Below are 17,985 nucleotides of genomic sequence, written 5' to 3' on the forward strand. Positions count from 1 at the left end.
GTTTAGAACATTTACTATTCCTGTCTTTCAGAATGATTTTAGTGAGCTTAAAAATAGATCAGGTTTTAATCACTTTCGTGCATCTGAAGAGTCAGGAGCGTTTGACAGTTTGACACTTAAGCTCAAATTTACTGTTAGAGTTGAACTTGCAAAGGTTCAAACTTTAAAGAAGTGTCACCATGATTGAATGGGACTTGATTTCCAAAGAAAGGAAAGGGGAAAGAATAATGAAGCCTCAAACAAAACCATCACCTTCTATTTAATTTGATTTACAACTAATATCAAAGAATATGAAGAGACCAAGACTTGCATATACTATTTTTGGAGCAGGGAAAGAGATAGTAGAGTGATCATGGGGAAATAATAAAGCTTGTTAGACTTAAAAAAATTTCTTTAATGTCTATTTATTTTACAGAGAGAGAGAGAAGGAGAGAGAGCGAGCACAAGTGGGGAAGGGGCAGAGAGAGAGAGGGAGACACTCACTGACTGAGCCACTCAGGCATTCTTCCCTCTGTTTTTATGCAGGATGAATCAATGAGATACATCTCTGAAGGCTGTTCTGGAGTCCTGTACCTCAATCTATCTAACACAACTATCACCAACAGGACCATGCGACTGCTGCCAAGGTAATGTTTGTGTCATCCGTGTTGTACTGAAGATAGTGATGCTCCTCCAGGCTCTGGCTTGTGCTAGCACTCTAGCACCCCACCATCATGGCACCGCGAATCTAGTAAGAGGACTGCTGCTTTCAAGTCCCCAGCCTGGTGCCTATTCTCTCCCTCCTGGGCATGCCTAGATTAAATAATTGATCCGCTGCTTGGCCACCATTTCTGCGTCACTCTGCTAGCAATATGCCCAGTAGCTTGGGTTAGGCTCTGCCCATCTCTTTCTGGTCCTCCTTCGTGGGCAATGGAGCCTGGCTTCTAAATTCCAGTGCCACGTGTGGACTTCTTGACAACAGAACACCAATGCCCTCCTTCCTTTGACCTTGAACACTGCTGTCCCATATTTCCAGTTGGTACACTCTGGTTACTTGTTGGGACCTCTGTCACCTTCAGGAAACCTGATACTGGTTGTTTTTTGATCTATGGACTAAATAGAAATGCTGCATTTCCTTGGCAAGTGCTTCTTTGGAGGAGAAGGGACAGAATGAATCTACAAGACATCACCAAAAGTTGGCAGGATATTTAAATTTTATGTCATTTTAAGTCAGTACTTATTTTCACCAAGGAAATACTAATCAGGAAGAGTAGATAATCATATTGGGAGAGATTCAAAAGATTTTTTTCAAACTATTGTGAATGAATAAACCATTTTTGAGAATACAACTTTTTGAGATTCTTTGAAAAATAACAGCAAAAACAGCAAAGTATTTGGAAAAGCTAGGGGAAATTCTAGGTGGTAATTTTCCTTATCTTCTGTCTCTGATCATTTTCTGCAAATGTGCAAGCCTAAAAAAAGTGATAACATATTTTCTGTTTATCCCTTTAACTGAGTTTCCACATTTCAGTCAAGTCTATTTAGTCAAATCTATCAAAACTTTCCTTTGAAATTTCATCTGATACTTTTAACTTTTAAATAAAGGTTCTTCTTCCTTCCAGGTGTTTGATGTCATTTTTTTTTTCTTCTATGATTTGTTTTTACTTAAATCTATAATTAACTTAGAATTTATTTTGGTAGATAAATGAAGCAACAATGTATAAGGTTCAGCAAACTATGCCTTGTGTGGTCCAAAGCCTGACTTAATGTAGTCCATGATCTAAGAATATTTTTTATACTTTTTGAGTTGCTAAGGAGTGCCTGGGTGGCTCAGTCAGTTAACTCTCCAACTCTTCATTTTAATAAAATTTTAATTTTAATTTCTCATATTTTCTAAATGGTCACTTTTGGACTTGGGTACAAGGTACAATGTTTTGTCCTTGTCCGTTAATGTCTTTTTAATGTTTCCATTTGTAAGATTTAATATGAAATTTACCTCTAAATGAGAATATAGGCAAATTTTGTAAGATTTAATAAGTATTGCTTTCATTTTATAAACTGTTGTAAATTTGATTTAATCTTTGACCCAATAATTATTTAGAAGAGAAATTTTGGTTCCAAGTAGTTGAAGTCTCTTTGAGTAAGCGTCTGGTTTTAATTTCTGATTTTGTACACTGTGGTCAAGAAATGCGGGCTGGATTATTTCTACCTTTTGGAATTTATTGAGATTTCTTGGTGGACCAGTTTATATAATTCATTTTAGTAAATCATCCATGAATGCTTCAAACAGGAGAGTTTCTTTTAAAGAATAAAATTTCTATGTATGTGTGTATATATGTATGAATTCTTGATATTTCATGGTATAATTGTGATATATTGGTTATATATTGGATATATAAGCTTTTATAATTAAGCTTCGTTCATTTTGATATTTTTCTTTTATACATAAAGATTAATAAATAGTATGTTTCATTACAGATGATAGAATTTATTCACATAAAATTAAATTCTTTATTCTGGTTGATGTTCCTTTGCCTCAAATGCTTTTTTATCTGCTATTAATATAGTCACCTTTGTTTTCTTTCACTTATGGTTTTTTGGAATAATTTTATGTATTCCTGTATTTTTAATCTTTATGTTAGTGTATTTTAACTTTGCCTTCTAAATGAAGCACATAGCTAACTTCTATTTTAAAATTTTCATTCTGCCTTGTTAAGGAGATAGTTTATGAGTAATATTTCCTTTCAAAACTGAGTGTATGGTTTTATTTTTATGATCTTGCTTGGTTTTTTATTTTTTGTTACTGTACTGTATTCATTGTTTCTGCCTTTTGCTATATAAACTATATTATTTACTTTTATAGTCTTAAGGTATTTCAGAGGTATGTGGACATTCTCTTCTGTATTCTAACTAGTGGTTATGTGGATTTTTAAAAATTTATTTATTTATTTTAAAATTTTTTAATGTTTTTAAAAATTTATTTCTGAGAGAGACAGCATGAGCAGGGGAGGGTCAGAGAGAGAGGGAGGTACAGAATCTGAAACAGGCTCTAGGCTCTGAGCTAGCTGTCCGCACAGAGCCCGACACGGGGCTCGAACCCACGAACCATGAGATCATGACCTGAGCCGAAGTCGGATGCTTAACCGACTGAGCCACCCAGGCACCCCATAGACTTTTTTAAAAAGAAACATATTAAATGCATTTCTTCAGCTATCAAAGTTGTGAAGGGACAATGGCTTTGGTTAGAGATCTAATACATTTTCATTCTCCCTTGAACTTGACACTTCTTTACTTCCACCTCTTGTCCATAAACACATATTGTTTGTGATTTTTGGTAATCATCTAATTTTCCTTTTAATATTGATTTTTCATGTTTGTGCTCAATATTGTGATGATATTTATGATTATGGAGCCTAACTCTAGGTTTGTAATTCACTGATGGTCCATTTGTTTCACAATTTCCTTAATCTTAATTTCTGAATTTGATTCACCCATGATGACTGACATATAGTTTGAAAACCTCTTTGTTGAGAAAGATAAACAAGTGTTAGATTTTTAGCCATTGCTTTCTGAAAATTACTTTCTTTTGTCTTGAACGGTGAACAACAACTTCTCTTGGTATATAGTTCTAGAATCATGTCCCTTACCTTATTCTTAAAATCCTACAAATATTGCCCCATAATTTTTGGTATTTCAGGTTAAAGAGAAGTGGAAAGCCAGCTTGATATTATTTTCTTCCTTTGTTGGCAACCTATTTTTCTGCCAATATGCTTGCAAGAATTTCCTTTTAACTGAGAAATTAAAAACACTATCCGAGCTGAACTGTATTCTTTCAGTTAACTTTTCCTGGAACATAGTAAACTTTTTGAACATTAAAACTTAGATCTTTTCTCACACAAAGAAGGTGTTTTCCTTTTTAATGCTTCTATTCCATTTATTCAGGTTTTCTCTTAGGAATCCTCTTTAATTTTCATATGGAATTTTTATTCCTATCCTTCAAAGCTGTCATCTTCTCTCTCTTTTTTTTTTTTTTTACAAATAGTTTATTGTCAAATTAGTTTCCACATATGTCATCTTCTCTCTTATCATTTTTATCTCTGCATACATTTCCTCAGCATACTACATTCTCCGTTATCAGTAGTTCTCAAAGTGTGTTCCAAGGATAGCCGTGTTCCAATAAATGTTTAATAACTAGTTTGGATAGGGGTTAAGGGGATGTTCTGATTTCTAAGATTTACTGATTTCTTTCGTATAAATACTACCACCCTGATCAATTTTAAGCTATCAACATGACGTAACTGAATGTGGAGGTGGGAAGAAATGGTAATAGTTGGCTCTTGTGGGCTGGTGCAAGCCAACTCCAGGGATGCCACTGTCGAGGGTCCCGACCCTTTCAGGAATTCTAAAAGGTGCTCTAGTCCTTCTATATAGAATATCACTCAATATTTTTCTTCAGGCATTCCATGTGGACATGTAAATGTGTATGAATATATGCACACGTATGAATATGTGTGTGTGTGTGTATAGAAAGAGAGAGAGAATATATTACAAAATGTGTTAAATCCATATGTGAAAATCAGAACTTATGATGTAGATGATTTGGGATATCATACTTTGAGATAGCCTTTTCTCCTATGAAAATTAGGCTAATACTACAACCATGCATAATTTTTTAGGAACACTTTTTTGACAAATGACGCTATACCTTTAGTGGGCAACAGATAGAAAAATAGGACCCAAAATGAGAATTTTGCTTTGATTTTAACTGTAGTTCTTGCTACTGAGAGAACAATCAGGATAAATGTACTTGATATTGATGATTTTTGTCATGTGAAAAAAAATGTATCCTGACTTTCTTATCTATGATAAAGATACATTTCATAATGATTCTCTATTCTTGTTCTGTTTTCTATTGTTTCAAATATGCTTGGGTATGCAAAAGTGTACTTTAAACTATAAATAGCCAGAGAAATGTTGTTTCTGCTGTTGTCATTCTCTCTCCAGTGCCTTTAGTATTTCTTTCCAAAGAAATCATCTGCCAGAAAAAAAATGTCATTTGTTTGCCCTTCTTGACGACATTGATTTGCCAGCTTTTTATTTGAATATTTTTCCCCACTTCTTCGGGGACCTGCTCCATTTTCTACAGTTGAAAATGAGGGCTGCTCATAGTTCATGCCCACTCCAGGACATTTTTGCTTCTTAATATTTCCTGAATCAAACCCTTTCCATTTATTCTTATTGCCACAACCTAGGTGGCACTCTCAGGCCCTCATCTGGCCTAGCATCCTGATGGTACACCCTTGGTCTCTCTTCCCTTCAACCTGTTTTTTTCTTACGCTGTGAGAGGCATCATCCTGAAATATTAGTCTTATCATATCTTTGACATGCTTAAGGTCTAGACTCTTCCCTTACTCTCCTTTACCATAGTCTGATCAAACTTCTCCCTTATAGGTCCTTAACATTATGTAATGAAACCTATCTACCCAGGTTTTACAAGGCAAGCCCTTAACTCTGGTCATCTGATTGCCACATGCTTCTTTTTCTCTATAGATGGAATTCCTTTCTCCTTCTCTCTGCTAAGCCATAGCCTTTACCCCTCGAGTCATACCATCAACCAGAATTCCACAATGATCTTTCCTTTCTCCGGATCCTAACAGCAACATTCTTTCACTTTTTTTTTTTTTTTTTTTTTTTTTTTTTTACAATGCATTGATCAACTACTGTGTATGAGACATTCTGGGCATATAGTGGTGAGTAAAGCTATTGTTATCTTTGCTTATTAATGGAGCATCATATGCTATAGTGGCATGGTGTTTGATTATTTTTCACATAGACCCTTCAATTGGCTTGGAAATTTCTTATACCTAGGTGCTCTCAGGTTATATGGTCTTACCCATCAGATGGGGCAGACAGAGTAAGCTCTTTCCTTGACCATACATCCTCAAGGTCTACTCTATAAATAAGAGGTCAAAACGTTGCATTTGGATTTCTGCAGGGATCCTATTATGCAAAATTGCCTCTGTGAAACTAAAAAGCCTAGCACTAAATCAAAAGAGACTACCTGAAAATCCTCTTTTACAGACTAGGCCTTGTCTCGGTGGTTTTTCAGAGAAAATTTTGTTTAAATACAGAATTCTAGGGGCACCTGGGTGGCTTAGTCAGTTAAGCATCCGACTTTGGCTCAGGTCATGATCTCATGGTTCGTGCCTTTGAGCCTTGTGTCAGGCTCTGTGCTGACAGCTAGCTCAGAACCTGGGGCCTGTTTCAGATTCTGTGTCTCCCTCTCTCTCTGACCCCCCCACCGCTCAAGCTATCTCTCTCTCTCTCTCAGAAATAAATAAAATATAAATAAATAAATAAATAAATAAATAAATAAATACAGAATTCTACATTCCTTCCAGTAGTAATGCCCTCAGATATTGGTAATCTAATACAAAAGGCCTCAGTTCTTTAATGGAAAAAAGCCAACAGAAAACATGTGATCTCTGTAGTTTCTATAAGAATTGTGATTTGCAAAAAAATTTTAAAAATATTTTAAATGTTTTATTTATTTTTGACAGAGAGGGAGAGAGAGAGAGAGAGGGAGAGGCAGAAGCAGAGAGGGGGAGACAGAGGATCTGAAGCAGGCTCCACGCTGTGAGCTCAGAGCCTGAAGTGAGGCTCAAACCCATGAACCGTGACATCATGACCTGAGCTGAAATCAAGAGTCGGCCATGTAACTGACTGAGCCACCCATGCACCCCAAGAACTATGATTTCTTAAAGCTTATAGTAGCGGTAGAAAAATAAACCACAAAGAGAACCTCTCCCTCATTAGACATACTTATCAAATAATTAGGAAAAGATAAACACAGGCTGCAAATACAACTTCAAAGTGGAGTTAGACATACCAAGCTGTCTCTGGGTTGAGAACATGATGAGCCAGATCTTTCTCACGTAAGGGATGTATTTCTTTGCCAAAATTCAGAACAAAAAGTTGCAGTATTGCATAAAATTTGCCAAGTGATTTCACTGTCAACTGATTGTTTCCCCATCCCCAGAAGCTCTGAGTCTGCAGCACTGTAAATCCCTGGAAAGGCCACAGGGCCTCTCGAGATTCCTCCTGGGCTAGGTTTTCAAACTGATGGTTTCCATGAGGTTCCACTTTGAAGACAGCCACCTAGAGACTGGTCGTCTGGGAGTCATTTAGTCCAGCAAACAACTTCTTTTGCCAAATCTGAGGTTCTTAACGTGGATCAGTGCGTCCCCCAAGGAGACCAGGGATGGAATTCAGAGGTTCCATGAATTTTGATGGGGGACAAATCATCTCGTTTTTGCTAAGCCCTAACTGAAATTTAAGTGAAAAATCAGAGTAGCATTAGCAGTTCCTGGGACTCTTTTACCCATAAAAATCTCAAATATTTTCTTACTATAGTTGTTATGGTATCACAAAGTATCACTGACCCTCATCACTACCTCAAAACCATGGGTAGTTATTAGCCCTGCCACTAGATTTGTTATTTAATATTTACATATAATATTATATGTTATATAAAAATATATAATATAAACAGGTTAAAAATAAAGAAGCACATATATTATTATTCTACTCATTTGATCCTCAAAAAATTTTGATAATAATATCTTTCAATATAATTAACTGCTTTTGTAATTTTAAGTATTTTATTCTATGCATTAAAAATACAATGCAGATAAAGGGTCCACAGATCCAGAGGTATCTGTTACACACAGAGAAGTTAAGAACTCAATCAATTCCTGCTTTTAGTATTGGTTAACTGATCACAAGGACTTAAAAAAAAATCAAACAACAGGTTTGGACTAGATTTGAATATATTTGAATATGCATGATTTTTGTCAGTAGCAGTTACATTATTATAATTACAGACAGACTAATTGACATAGGGGTTAAAAATGGGTTAAGAACAGTCTGCAAATGACTGGGCAACACATGAAGGAAATAAAAACTATGTCAGAGGATGTCAATCTCACTGGAGTTCAAACGGATTAAATAGGGCATTAAACTTTGACCAAAATGAGGGTGTAGATGTCATATGAAGTCCCCCCAAACCCTTGGAATCAGTTATGTACACCACCTTTGTCAGATAAGTACCCATTCCAATACATGGAAGAAGAAAGAACAAACTTCATAAGAAGAATTAATGTTATCATTTGAATTAGGAGTAGCAATAATATATTTTTTATTTGTAAATTTTAAAAATTTAGTATATTTTTTAAGTTTATTTATTTGTTTTGAGAGAGAGAGAGAGCACAAGTGGGGTAAGGGCAGAGAGAGGAGAAAGAATTCCAAGCAGACTCGGCGCTGACAGCGCAGAGCCTGACACAGGGGTCGAACTCATGAACTGTGAGCCGAGATCAAGAGTCAGACACTTAACTGACTGAGCCACTCAGGCACCCCCTATCTTTTAAAGCTTCTACCTCCTGATTTTAATCATCAAAAGTCATCCTTAATATAATGCTCTTACATCTATGTTCTCATATAATTGTCATACCTCTAAGAGGAAGGAGCAGATAGAATTACATTCATGTCACAGATGAGAAAGCTGAGGTTCAGGAAAGCTAGACAAAGTTGGTCAAGGTTTAAAAAGAAAAGCGATCATATTATAGTCTCTACTTAACAGATGCAGAAACAATCTCTGAGAGGTTAGGGGAGTTGCAAAAGTGTCATGGCTGATATTGGAAACCAGTTTGGTCAGATTCCAAAACTTTTTGTGTTTTCCATTGTGTTATGCTGTCTGCCTCAGGCTCCTTCCTCCAAATTAGAGAGCTTAAGGGTTGTCAGAAATGACAATCCTCCCTCACCCCACCCCTGCACCCCCCACACACCCCAAGAAAGCTGTTCTTGAATCACAAGGGTATCCTTCCAGGGAGAAGAAGATCAAGCATTTCCAAAACTTTGGCATAGATTTTGTTAACTGAAGGGCCCCAGGAGAGGGGACGTGTCCTTGGGATGTTAGTACTGCTTTCTGCTTCATGGCCCTGCCCACGGCCACTGGGGAATCCAGATGGCGTCCCTCTTTGTTCTGTTGAATCTCAAGGACACAGCCATTGCCAGAGGGGAATGTGTGTTCTGCATCAGATAAGTCACTAAGGGGAATCATTATATCATATAGATGTGTTTTTCAAATTTTAGGAATCAATCTGATTGTCAGTGCTCACATATCTTATTTCCCAGTTTTATATGAAGGTAAATTGCACTAGTCATTTGTGGGCTTTTGAGGGACAGAGAGGCATCTTGTTCCCACTTTTTGTTCTTGCTTTCCAATTTGGTGTTAAACTGACGCAGATCACAGACCAAGAGCATGCTGTTAATTCTACGAAAAGAGCCAGCAATAGTGGGAGTTCTTGCACTTTTAAAAAATGCCAGGCTTAAGAAGGCTTGGAAAATTGTCCACAGAAGGTCTTCAAACTGTAAACCCTTGCACGGTAGTACAGGCTCATCTTAATTATCCTCCTTTTATAATTTTTTTCCTGGAAGCGATCATTTTAGTCATGGTGGTAATGCCACACTTAATCTGTTTGAACTCCAGTGAGATTGATAGCCTCTAATGTGGTTTTTATTCCCCTCGTGTGTTGCCCAACTCATTTGCAGACTGTTCTTTTTAACCCATTTTTAAGCTCTCTATATCGGTTAGTCTTTCTTTAACTATAAATATGAAACAGTTACTTATGAAATCATGCATATTCAAACGTTATTTTCAAACCATTTGCTTATCATGTCCATTTTAATAGTCTGTTATGTTTAACTTTGCCTCCTTTCTGCCCCCAATCCTCACTGTCATGTAACAGTTAATCGCCATTTAAATGTTTACAAAGGGCTTGTCCTTCTAGATATTTTGCACATTGTTTTGGTGTTCCAAAGATAAAACCTAAATGCAACAATAATGCAAACTCTATAACTTTGGCTTTAAACGTAAACTAACATCCAAACAATATGAATGCACAAATCTCCCCCACCCCCAAAGCTTTGTCCCAATCAGCTTTCTTAAAAATCGAGGCAAATCTTTATTTTCATCTGAAATGTAATTATGCTTTACCTGACATCTACTACTACGATCCCCTTTACATAACAGGAAGGGAATTAAAAATGAAGTCCAGCTGTTGAATATCTGCAAGGAGAAAAGATAAATTTAGAGTTTTACTTCTCTTTGTCATAGTGGCTTAAGAAAGATGTGGAAAACGACTCAAGTTTAATCCCTTTCCTTCCTCTCTTTTCTCGCCCTGTCTTTTCAGGCACTTCCACAACTTACAGAATCTCAGTTTGGCTTACTGCAGAAAGTTCACAGACAAAGGGTTACGGTACCTGAATTTAGGGGAGGGATGCCACAAGCTCATCTATTTGGACCTTTCCGGCTGCACCCAGGTTTGTCTTTCAATCTTCTCTTTCCTGCAGCGGGCAAGGAAGTCCTCCGGAGGACGGGCTACATCCAGTCCTCATGTTATACTAATGCTGTGCACGGACTGCAGCACACTTTTCAGAGGTTTTGAATTACACAGCCACAGCTGCTTAAATTTTCCCCAGGATCACTACTATAGGCTCTTGGCTTCCTTCCACTGGAATGTCATCCACACACAGGCCGAGCTTAGAGGATGATGAAACAGACCACTTCTGTGTAGATACTTCAAGCACAATTATAATACCAGAGTTCTAAATGTTGAAAACTTTAGAATTGCAACCAAGATACAAACACAGGAGAAACCTTTCTGAGGGAGGATTGGCAAAGAACTTCCTGGAAAGTCAATTAGCTCCCACATGGGCTTTCAAAAAATAAACGGGTATTGAGTCAAATGCTGTAAGTCCTAAAGGTGAGAAAGGAAATACAACAAAGATTGTAATTTTTAAAACTGCATTATATCCTTGGCTAAATAACATGGAGATTTGAGGTCTAAATGGGGAAATATTTTAGTTTGAGGGAATAAGGTAAAAGAAAATTAGGTAGAAAATCGGGTGGAGTTGAGGAGGTTAGGGCATGGAACTTTGGAAATGGTTACTGCCTCAATGGTAGTTTCTTCTGCTCAGTTCTGGCAGATTTAAGTCATTATTCTTTTAACTTCTTTTCTTCCCCCTCTCTGTGTATTTTGTTAATATTAGTATCATAGTATGTTCTTCCTTCTACAGAAATAATATAATAGCAAAGATGAGAACTGGCTAAAACATTGATAGTCACCGTTTATTGAGTTGTTACTATATGCCAGGCACCATGTTGAGTGCTTCACATAGATCAAATTCACTGCAAATGCTTTGTAGTTGATATTCATTGTACCCATTTAGAAAGGCAGAATGCTCCCAAGCTTGCCCAGCTGGTGAAAGCACATGGTACTGGTGCAGTTATAAGCACCTGTTGGTCCACAGGTAGGCAGGCAGAGTGCCCTGGAGGGCATACAGGCACACGATGGGCTTCTCCTCCAAGTTCTTAAATGGCTAGAACTTACTCAGTCACCGTCACTGGCATCCCATGGTTTCCTGGTACACTAGGCAGTAGGGAGGATTTGGGGGCAAGGAAGGGAGGGCTCTAAGCTAGGATTGAAACATCCAGAATTTACATTTATTTGTGACCTACTGGTGTGTAGCCTGTGAAACATGAACAAGAGATGGACCTATCATTCTCTTGCCTGAACTTTAGACCAGCGTCTTCTTGACTTGAGGTCCCTGACCTCCCTTTTCTTGGACCATTTATTGTAGAAAACTTGCAACTGTACATTCTTTCTTTGCTCTCTTTGAGATAGAAACTTCTTTAAAAGCTCCTTGCCAGTTTTACAACCCAGGAATGCCTTCCTCAAGGACCTGGGAGCCATCCTTTGATATGTAATCATTAAGGGAAATAGCATGTGTATCTTCCAGTCTCTCTGGGAGGGGAGGTGCCTACTTTTGTTATGGGTGTCAGTTAGCAAACACAAATGGACTAATTACAGAGAAACATATTTGCAAATTCAGGAATAACTCAACGTGCTTGATGCATCCCATTGATTGCTGTCCCCTCTAAAGATACATCCTCCAGTATTTCCCACCCGCTCACCAAGGGCTTAAAAACCCTCCCCACAGGGTAACTTACCTCCTCCTTCTCCTCAGTTCCCACAAGGTAATTATTGTGGTGACAACATACAATTCACACACAAACACACGAGCACACATACATATGTCCTAAGGATAAATATGCTCAGACACAGTAAAGTCAAAATGAGAGGTTTCCAATCAATGTGGCTCTACTCTGGGCAGATATACATGCAGAACTCACAGATAGTTTATCTATTTTTAAATCGTGAGCCAACATTTTAAATTCTGGGGTTTTCATAAAGAAATATAGACTTCAAGCTTCTCTTAAAAAACCGGAAACACTAACGAAATTGGGCCTACACTGCCGTATGGCAACAAAGGGCTGGAACTGAGTCGGCCTCATCCCCTTGAAATGGAGCAGCCTGGCCTCTTCTCCACTCAGTAAGGTCCACACATGCATGTACACCTACCAATTAACTGCATGGCCTACTTGTCCTCAGCGGGTATTGAAAGTGGTCTGAATGTACAAAGAACAGATTTCTTTTCCCAATTGTCCCTTAATTTGTAAGTCTCAGTTCCCAGTGAAGTTAGTATTTCACAGTGCTATGCAAAACAATGTTAATTTCTTTTGTTCATCTGTCTTCCACTTCCAATTGTTTATTTTATAATTCATCAGAGATTTAACTCCAGGTGTCAGACACTGTTTCAGTCACTGGAAAGTGTGCCACTTGAAACTGAGCCCCTTCAGGCTCACTGGGAGTAAGAAATGGGCTCATTATGAACCACAGATCTCCTGCGAGCAGATAGCTGCTGCTCTAGCTTCAGAAACAATGAGTAAAGCTTGGATGTTACCTCTTTTGAGGGACGTGTTAAATTCTGTGTGGAGGCTCTGTCTGCCTCCCTGGCTCTGGGTGTGAGGACAGTTTCACTCTCCCAGGCCTACTTATATTGACCAGGCGGCACACAAATGGTTTCAAAGAAGGAAAATAGATGATTCACAGATTTCCCAGGTTGTGCTTTTGGAAGCTAAAATCTATTTTCTTTTTACAAGTTTGGAATTTTGCACTATGAAGTCACGTGTTAGTATATCTGCCTGAGGAAAAAGGTCCTAATTAAACAAAAGACTTGAGAATAGAAGCTCCCACCTACCTGTGTGCCTGCTGCCACCGGGGATGAGTAAAACAGCATATCCCCTGGTCTCTAAGGAGCTCTGTGTTAATGTAAGTGAGGTCTGTCGAGGGCTAAACTTTAATGCAGTCGTGGCTGCTCCCCAAAAGGAAAGATGTATTTATACGATATTGTGAAATATTTTAACCATACTTGGAAAAAAATACATAAATGGAGAACTGCAAAGAAAACTGAAAATCAATTACACATGTTTTAGAAATACTCTGCATGATTTTGGGATTGGATAGATACTGTAGGTACATTAAGTAATGTGACAGATCTCCTAACAAATACCAGCACTTGCATCTACACTTGCGTGTCCTCATCTTTAATGTGGTTGAGGGGATGCTTCTTTTCAGTTTCGTCTCAAAAAAGCCTCTGCTCACTTGGCCTGAAATCAGGATAGAGCCGCCCCAGTCAACTCTTACCCCATACACTGCAAACTTCTAATCATAATATACCTGTCACTTTGAGTTTTCTTTTTTCACCTTGCTTTCACTTTATTTTTCTTTCTACATGTTAAACACAAAAATATGAGAAATGAGCAAAAATTTAAAGTATCTAAATATTAACCACCTTGAAATAATAAGGGTAAGGCTTTCTGGTCTTTTTCTACGCACATCTATACTTCTTTTAAACTAAAGTGGATTATATAGTACACATTTCTTTTCTTTATATTCCATAAATATTTTATTTTATTTAACCATATATTATATCATATCATATCATATAATTTTTTTGCTATCATCAATACCCTGTTAGGAAGATTCTCATAGCCATATATTTCCATATGTCTATGCAATATTTTGGTATGAATTTTTAGAAGTGAAACGGTCAGAGGATATAGTTATTTTTAAAGCCATTCATGCTCTACAATATGTCAATTGCCAAACATAATATAATGTAAAATAAGAATGTTATCTAAAAAAATATTTTAGCCAATTTGACATCGAACATATTTTATATTTTTAATTTGTATTTCTTTGATCACTTGTAAGGTTAAGCCATACCCAGGCACTTACTAAATATTTGTTGGTTGAATAACAACGATTCTTATTCCAAAAGGCTGACATTGTTTTTCAAATTAATTAAAAGTTTTCTTTCAGAGCCTGAGTGCAACATATTCTTTATAGTATTTTCAGAAGAAGGAAAAAAAAAACCAATCTACATTCATTTAACAAAAAATTCTGGTCGAGTCAGTTGAACAAATTTAATATGTCTGCTTCTACATTTACTATTTACTCAGTTATAAAATTTAAGCTTATGCCATAAAACAAAATTTTAGGGGTGCTTGTATGGCTCAGTCAGGCGTCTGACTTTGGCTCAGGTCATGATCTCATAGTCTGTGAGTTCAAGCCCCGCATCAGGCTCTCTGCTGTCAGCACACAGCCTGCTTTGGCTTCTGTCTTCCTCTCTCTGCCCTCCCCCACTCATACACTGTCTCTCTCTCTCTCAAAAATATAATAAACATTTTTAAAAAACAAAACCCCCAAAATATCACGTTTTTAAAAAAAAAACCCTATGTTTAAACACAATCTGGGGAGACTTTTTAGAGACAAAATAGTTTTATTGTTTTATCGTGTAAAGAAAAGTACCCTTTCTTGAGCTCCTTTGTCATCTATGGTGTGGGAGACAACTGGTAGCAATGAATGGGTCCATCTTGTTTTCTGCTCTAAAGAATGGTGTGCGACCTAATTCACAGCAGCCATTTATCAGATGTTTATTGAATATTTGGATTGATGTTTAGTTTGCTAAGTGAAACTGATGACCTATTGTAGGAAACGTTGGTAGCTTTTCTCTGCATCTCATACTTTGCTTCAGGAACCACTCCTCTTCTTTCCCTGTGACTCTGCAGAGCTGTGTTACTCTCGACACCTTGAGAGCAATACATGGTAGTCACTGGGAGTATGGGTTCTGGGGTACCTGCTTTTTAATCCCGAATTTGCCATTTACTAGTTCTGAGGCTGTGGCAGGTTACCTGAAGGTTTTATATGTCTCAGCGTCTGTATCTATGAAATGGCGAAAATACTAGTAGCTGCCTTATAAGTGTGTTGTGTAAATGAAATGATCTGGTACATATAACATGCTTAGAACAGTGGCTTCATAGAGTAAATGCTTATTAATTATTAGGATTTTCTTATGGCCCCTGGGTCATTGATCCCAGCCTATACAATCCTAAATTCCATCTGCAGTGGCTGTGATTTTTCCAGGAGAGGGGCATGACCACACCACAACCATTCAGAATCCTTCCACGTATTCGACAGTGGGAAAAATAAATTCTGTTTTTCCTGAGGTTGCAGGGCCTGGAGAGTGTTAAGTCTAGGCTGATCTGTGGTTCTCTTAACATTCATGTATGTCCTTTGATGAAGACAGCAGATATTTCCGCTGGATATACACACAGGAGTTGAATGTCTGGGTCACGAAGTATGTGTATGTTTGGTTGTTGTTAATATTATTAGTTTCCTTAATTGGACATGTCAATTCCAACAACATTTTTATGATTTAGAAACCTCACATAGATACAATTTCTCTGGGAAAACTGATGATGTGGCTCCCCATACTCACTCCCTGTATTTAGCCACATAATTTATTTTCACAGCAGCACTGTTATTAAAGTGGACTACAATAGGGGTGCCTGAGTGGCTTAGTTGGTTAAGCATCTGACTTCAGGTCAGCTCATGATCTCACAGCTTGTGAGTTCCAGCCCCGCGTCAGGTTCTGTGCTGACAGTCAGAGCCTGGAGGCTGCTTCCGGTTCTGTGTTTCCCTCACTCTCTGTGCCTCCCCCGCTCACGCTCTGTCTCTCAAAAATAAATGAATGTAAAAAAGTTGTTTTTTTAAAAAAGTGGACTACAGGAGATGCAGGAGAGCAACATTGAAACCAGGAGTGGATTTCTATGCTGATAAGTACTCTTCCCCTCTCAGAAATTAGCAATAACTGTTTAAATTATCTTACATTCACTTACACATCAAGTAGGTTTCATTAAACTTCCCTCTTTTCAAATATATTTAGCAAGCATTCAGAACTTGTCTACTGGTGACCACTTTCACTAAGAGAAATGAAGAAGAGGGGTTTAAAAATACCGTTTTCTCTGTAGTAATGTGCAGAGGAGAAAAAGTACTCAGGAAGAAATATGTCCAGGGGTTTTGATTTTATTTCATATTAGACTTAATTTATTTTATTTTACCTATTTTGGAACTCATGGCAGACTTTCATTATAAGTCCATACAAGGCCACTCTCTTGTTTAATTTATTTCCTTTTATCCATATTTCCCACTCCCGTTCTCCTCCCCCTACACAAGCAAACCCTCTAATTTATTTTATGCAGTTTCATGTAAGAATATATTCTTATAAATATACAGGTTTCCTTCAATATCTGCATTAGCTGAGAGTAGGGCATTCCTATGAAACCTTCCTTTTTAAAAAAAAAAAAGTTTATGTATTTATTTTGAGAGAGACAGTGGGGGGAGGGTGAGGCAGAGAGAAATTCCAAGCAGGCTCTGCACTGTCAGCAAAGAGCCTGATGAGGGGTTTGAAAGTACTTTTTCATCAATTATTTTTTAGTCAGTACACCCAAGTCAGACACCCCCAAATCATCTCTTAGGCCTTATGATATCTTAGGACACATCTTGCTAATGGATGCACAAAATAAATAGAGGTAAAACACAGCTGCTCTTAGACACAACTGAAACCTATGGCTGCTTGATGCTAAGATGGTGAGCATAGTTGCCAGGGTAGTATTTCATATTTTCCTAGGCTCTTTTCTTCCCCTGAATCTAAAGCAACGTCAAACCCCACCCTTACCAAGAAAAAACTATCAGACTTTGCTCTGGAAAGTTGCCAACTTCTCACCTCCTTAACAGACTTCTTGAGTTTCCACTAGAAGCACCTGGCTGGCCACACCCTGAAATTGGCTACCATTTCATTCATTCATTCATTCATTCATTCATTCACCTATTCATTGATTAAATGTTGATCAAAATCCTACTCCTACTACATGCAAGGTACTTATGTATTACATGCTAAGGATACAAATACACAGATAAATAAGGCACCGTCCAGATGCTTAGGGCGCCTGCTGTCTCTGTGGTAGCTTGCGGCAAAATCTTCTTTGGATTTCTTTTGGTTGGTGAAAACAGGTACTAACATAGGTCTTTTGTAAGGGTAAAGTGGCCTGATGTGGACTTTTGAAAAGCAGGGGATAACTATGTAAGAATGTAAGAATTTTGTGTTTTTGTGTTTTTGTGTGTGTGTATTTGAATTCCCCTAAATGATACTGTGCTATGTATCTTGCTTGTTTTCTTCTGACAGTATTTCTAAAGTTCTCTAAGTAACCTCTTCCTATCTCCAAACCCTTAATCACAGAGGGCCCTACGATTCAGTTCTATGCCCATATTTCTTCTTAGCATACAGCTGCTCCCTTGGTGATCTCACCTAGATCATGGTTTTATATATCACCTACAGTAATGAGCAATTATACACACACACACACACACATGCTTGTTACAGGTATATGTGTGTATGTATATTTACAAGTATATACATACAGACATATGTAATATACTTATATAAGAGCATGTTTATACATGTATACAAACTTATACATGTATATATGTTTATAAAGTATACATATGTATATAAGGGTATATATATAGAAGTAATATATGTACACAGAATTAATATATGTGTATATACAGACACATATATATGATATATACTTGCAATACAGACTTCCCTCTCAAATTTTAGACTCATATATTTAAAAAAATTTTTTATTTATTTCGAGAGGGACATAGCGAGTTGGAGAGCAGCAGAGAGAGAGGGAGA

At 37.4% G+C, this 17,985-nt stretch overlaps 2 protein-coding genes across 2 annotated transcripts in view; one reads left to right on the forward strand and one right to left on the reverse strand.

Annotated features, from left to right (window-relative positions):
* LRRC17 (leucine rich repeat containing 17) overlaps window positions 1–10,480 on the reverse strand; it is a 33,026-nt gene extending 22,546 nt beyond the window's left edge. Inside the window, exon 1 of the mRNA XM_039239124.1 lies at window positions 10,300–10,480. The gene's annotated coding sequence lies outside the window, so the exon portion shown is untranslated. The remainder of the gene's footprint in view (window positions 1–10,299) is intronic.
* The window catches only part of FBXL13 (F-box and leucine rich repeat protein 13), a 196,979-nt gene that overhangs the window by 110,757 nt on the left and 68,237 nt on the right, over window positions 1–17,985 (forward strand). Inside the window, exons 11-12 of the mRNA XM_039239125.1 lie at window positions 526–626; window positions 10,230–10,359. Coding sequence (XP_039095056.1) covers window positions 526–626; window positions 10,230–10,359 — 231 coding nt within the window. The remainder of the gene's footprint in view (window positions 1–525; window positions 627–10,229; window positions 10,360–17,985) is intronic.

This window comes from Hyaena hyaena, unplaced genomic scaffold (assembly GCF_003009895.1).
Source record: "Hyaena hyaena isolate Hyena2069 unplaced genomic scaffold, ASM300989v1 scaffold_152, whole genome shotgun sequence".
Classification (NCBI taxonomy): Eukaryota; Metazoa; Chordata; class Mammalia; order Carnivora; family Hyaenidae; genus Hyaena; species Hyaena hyaena.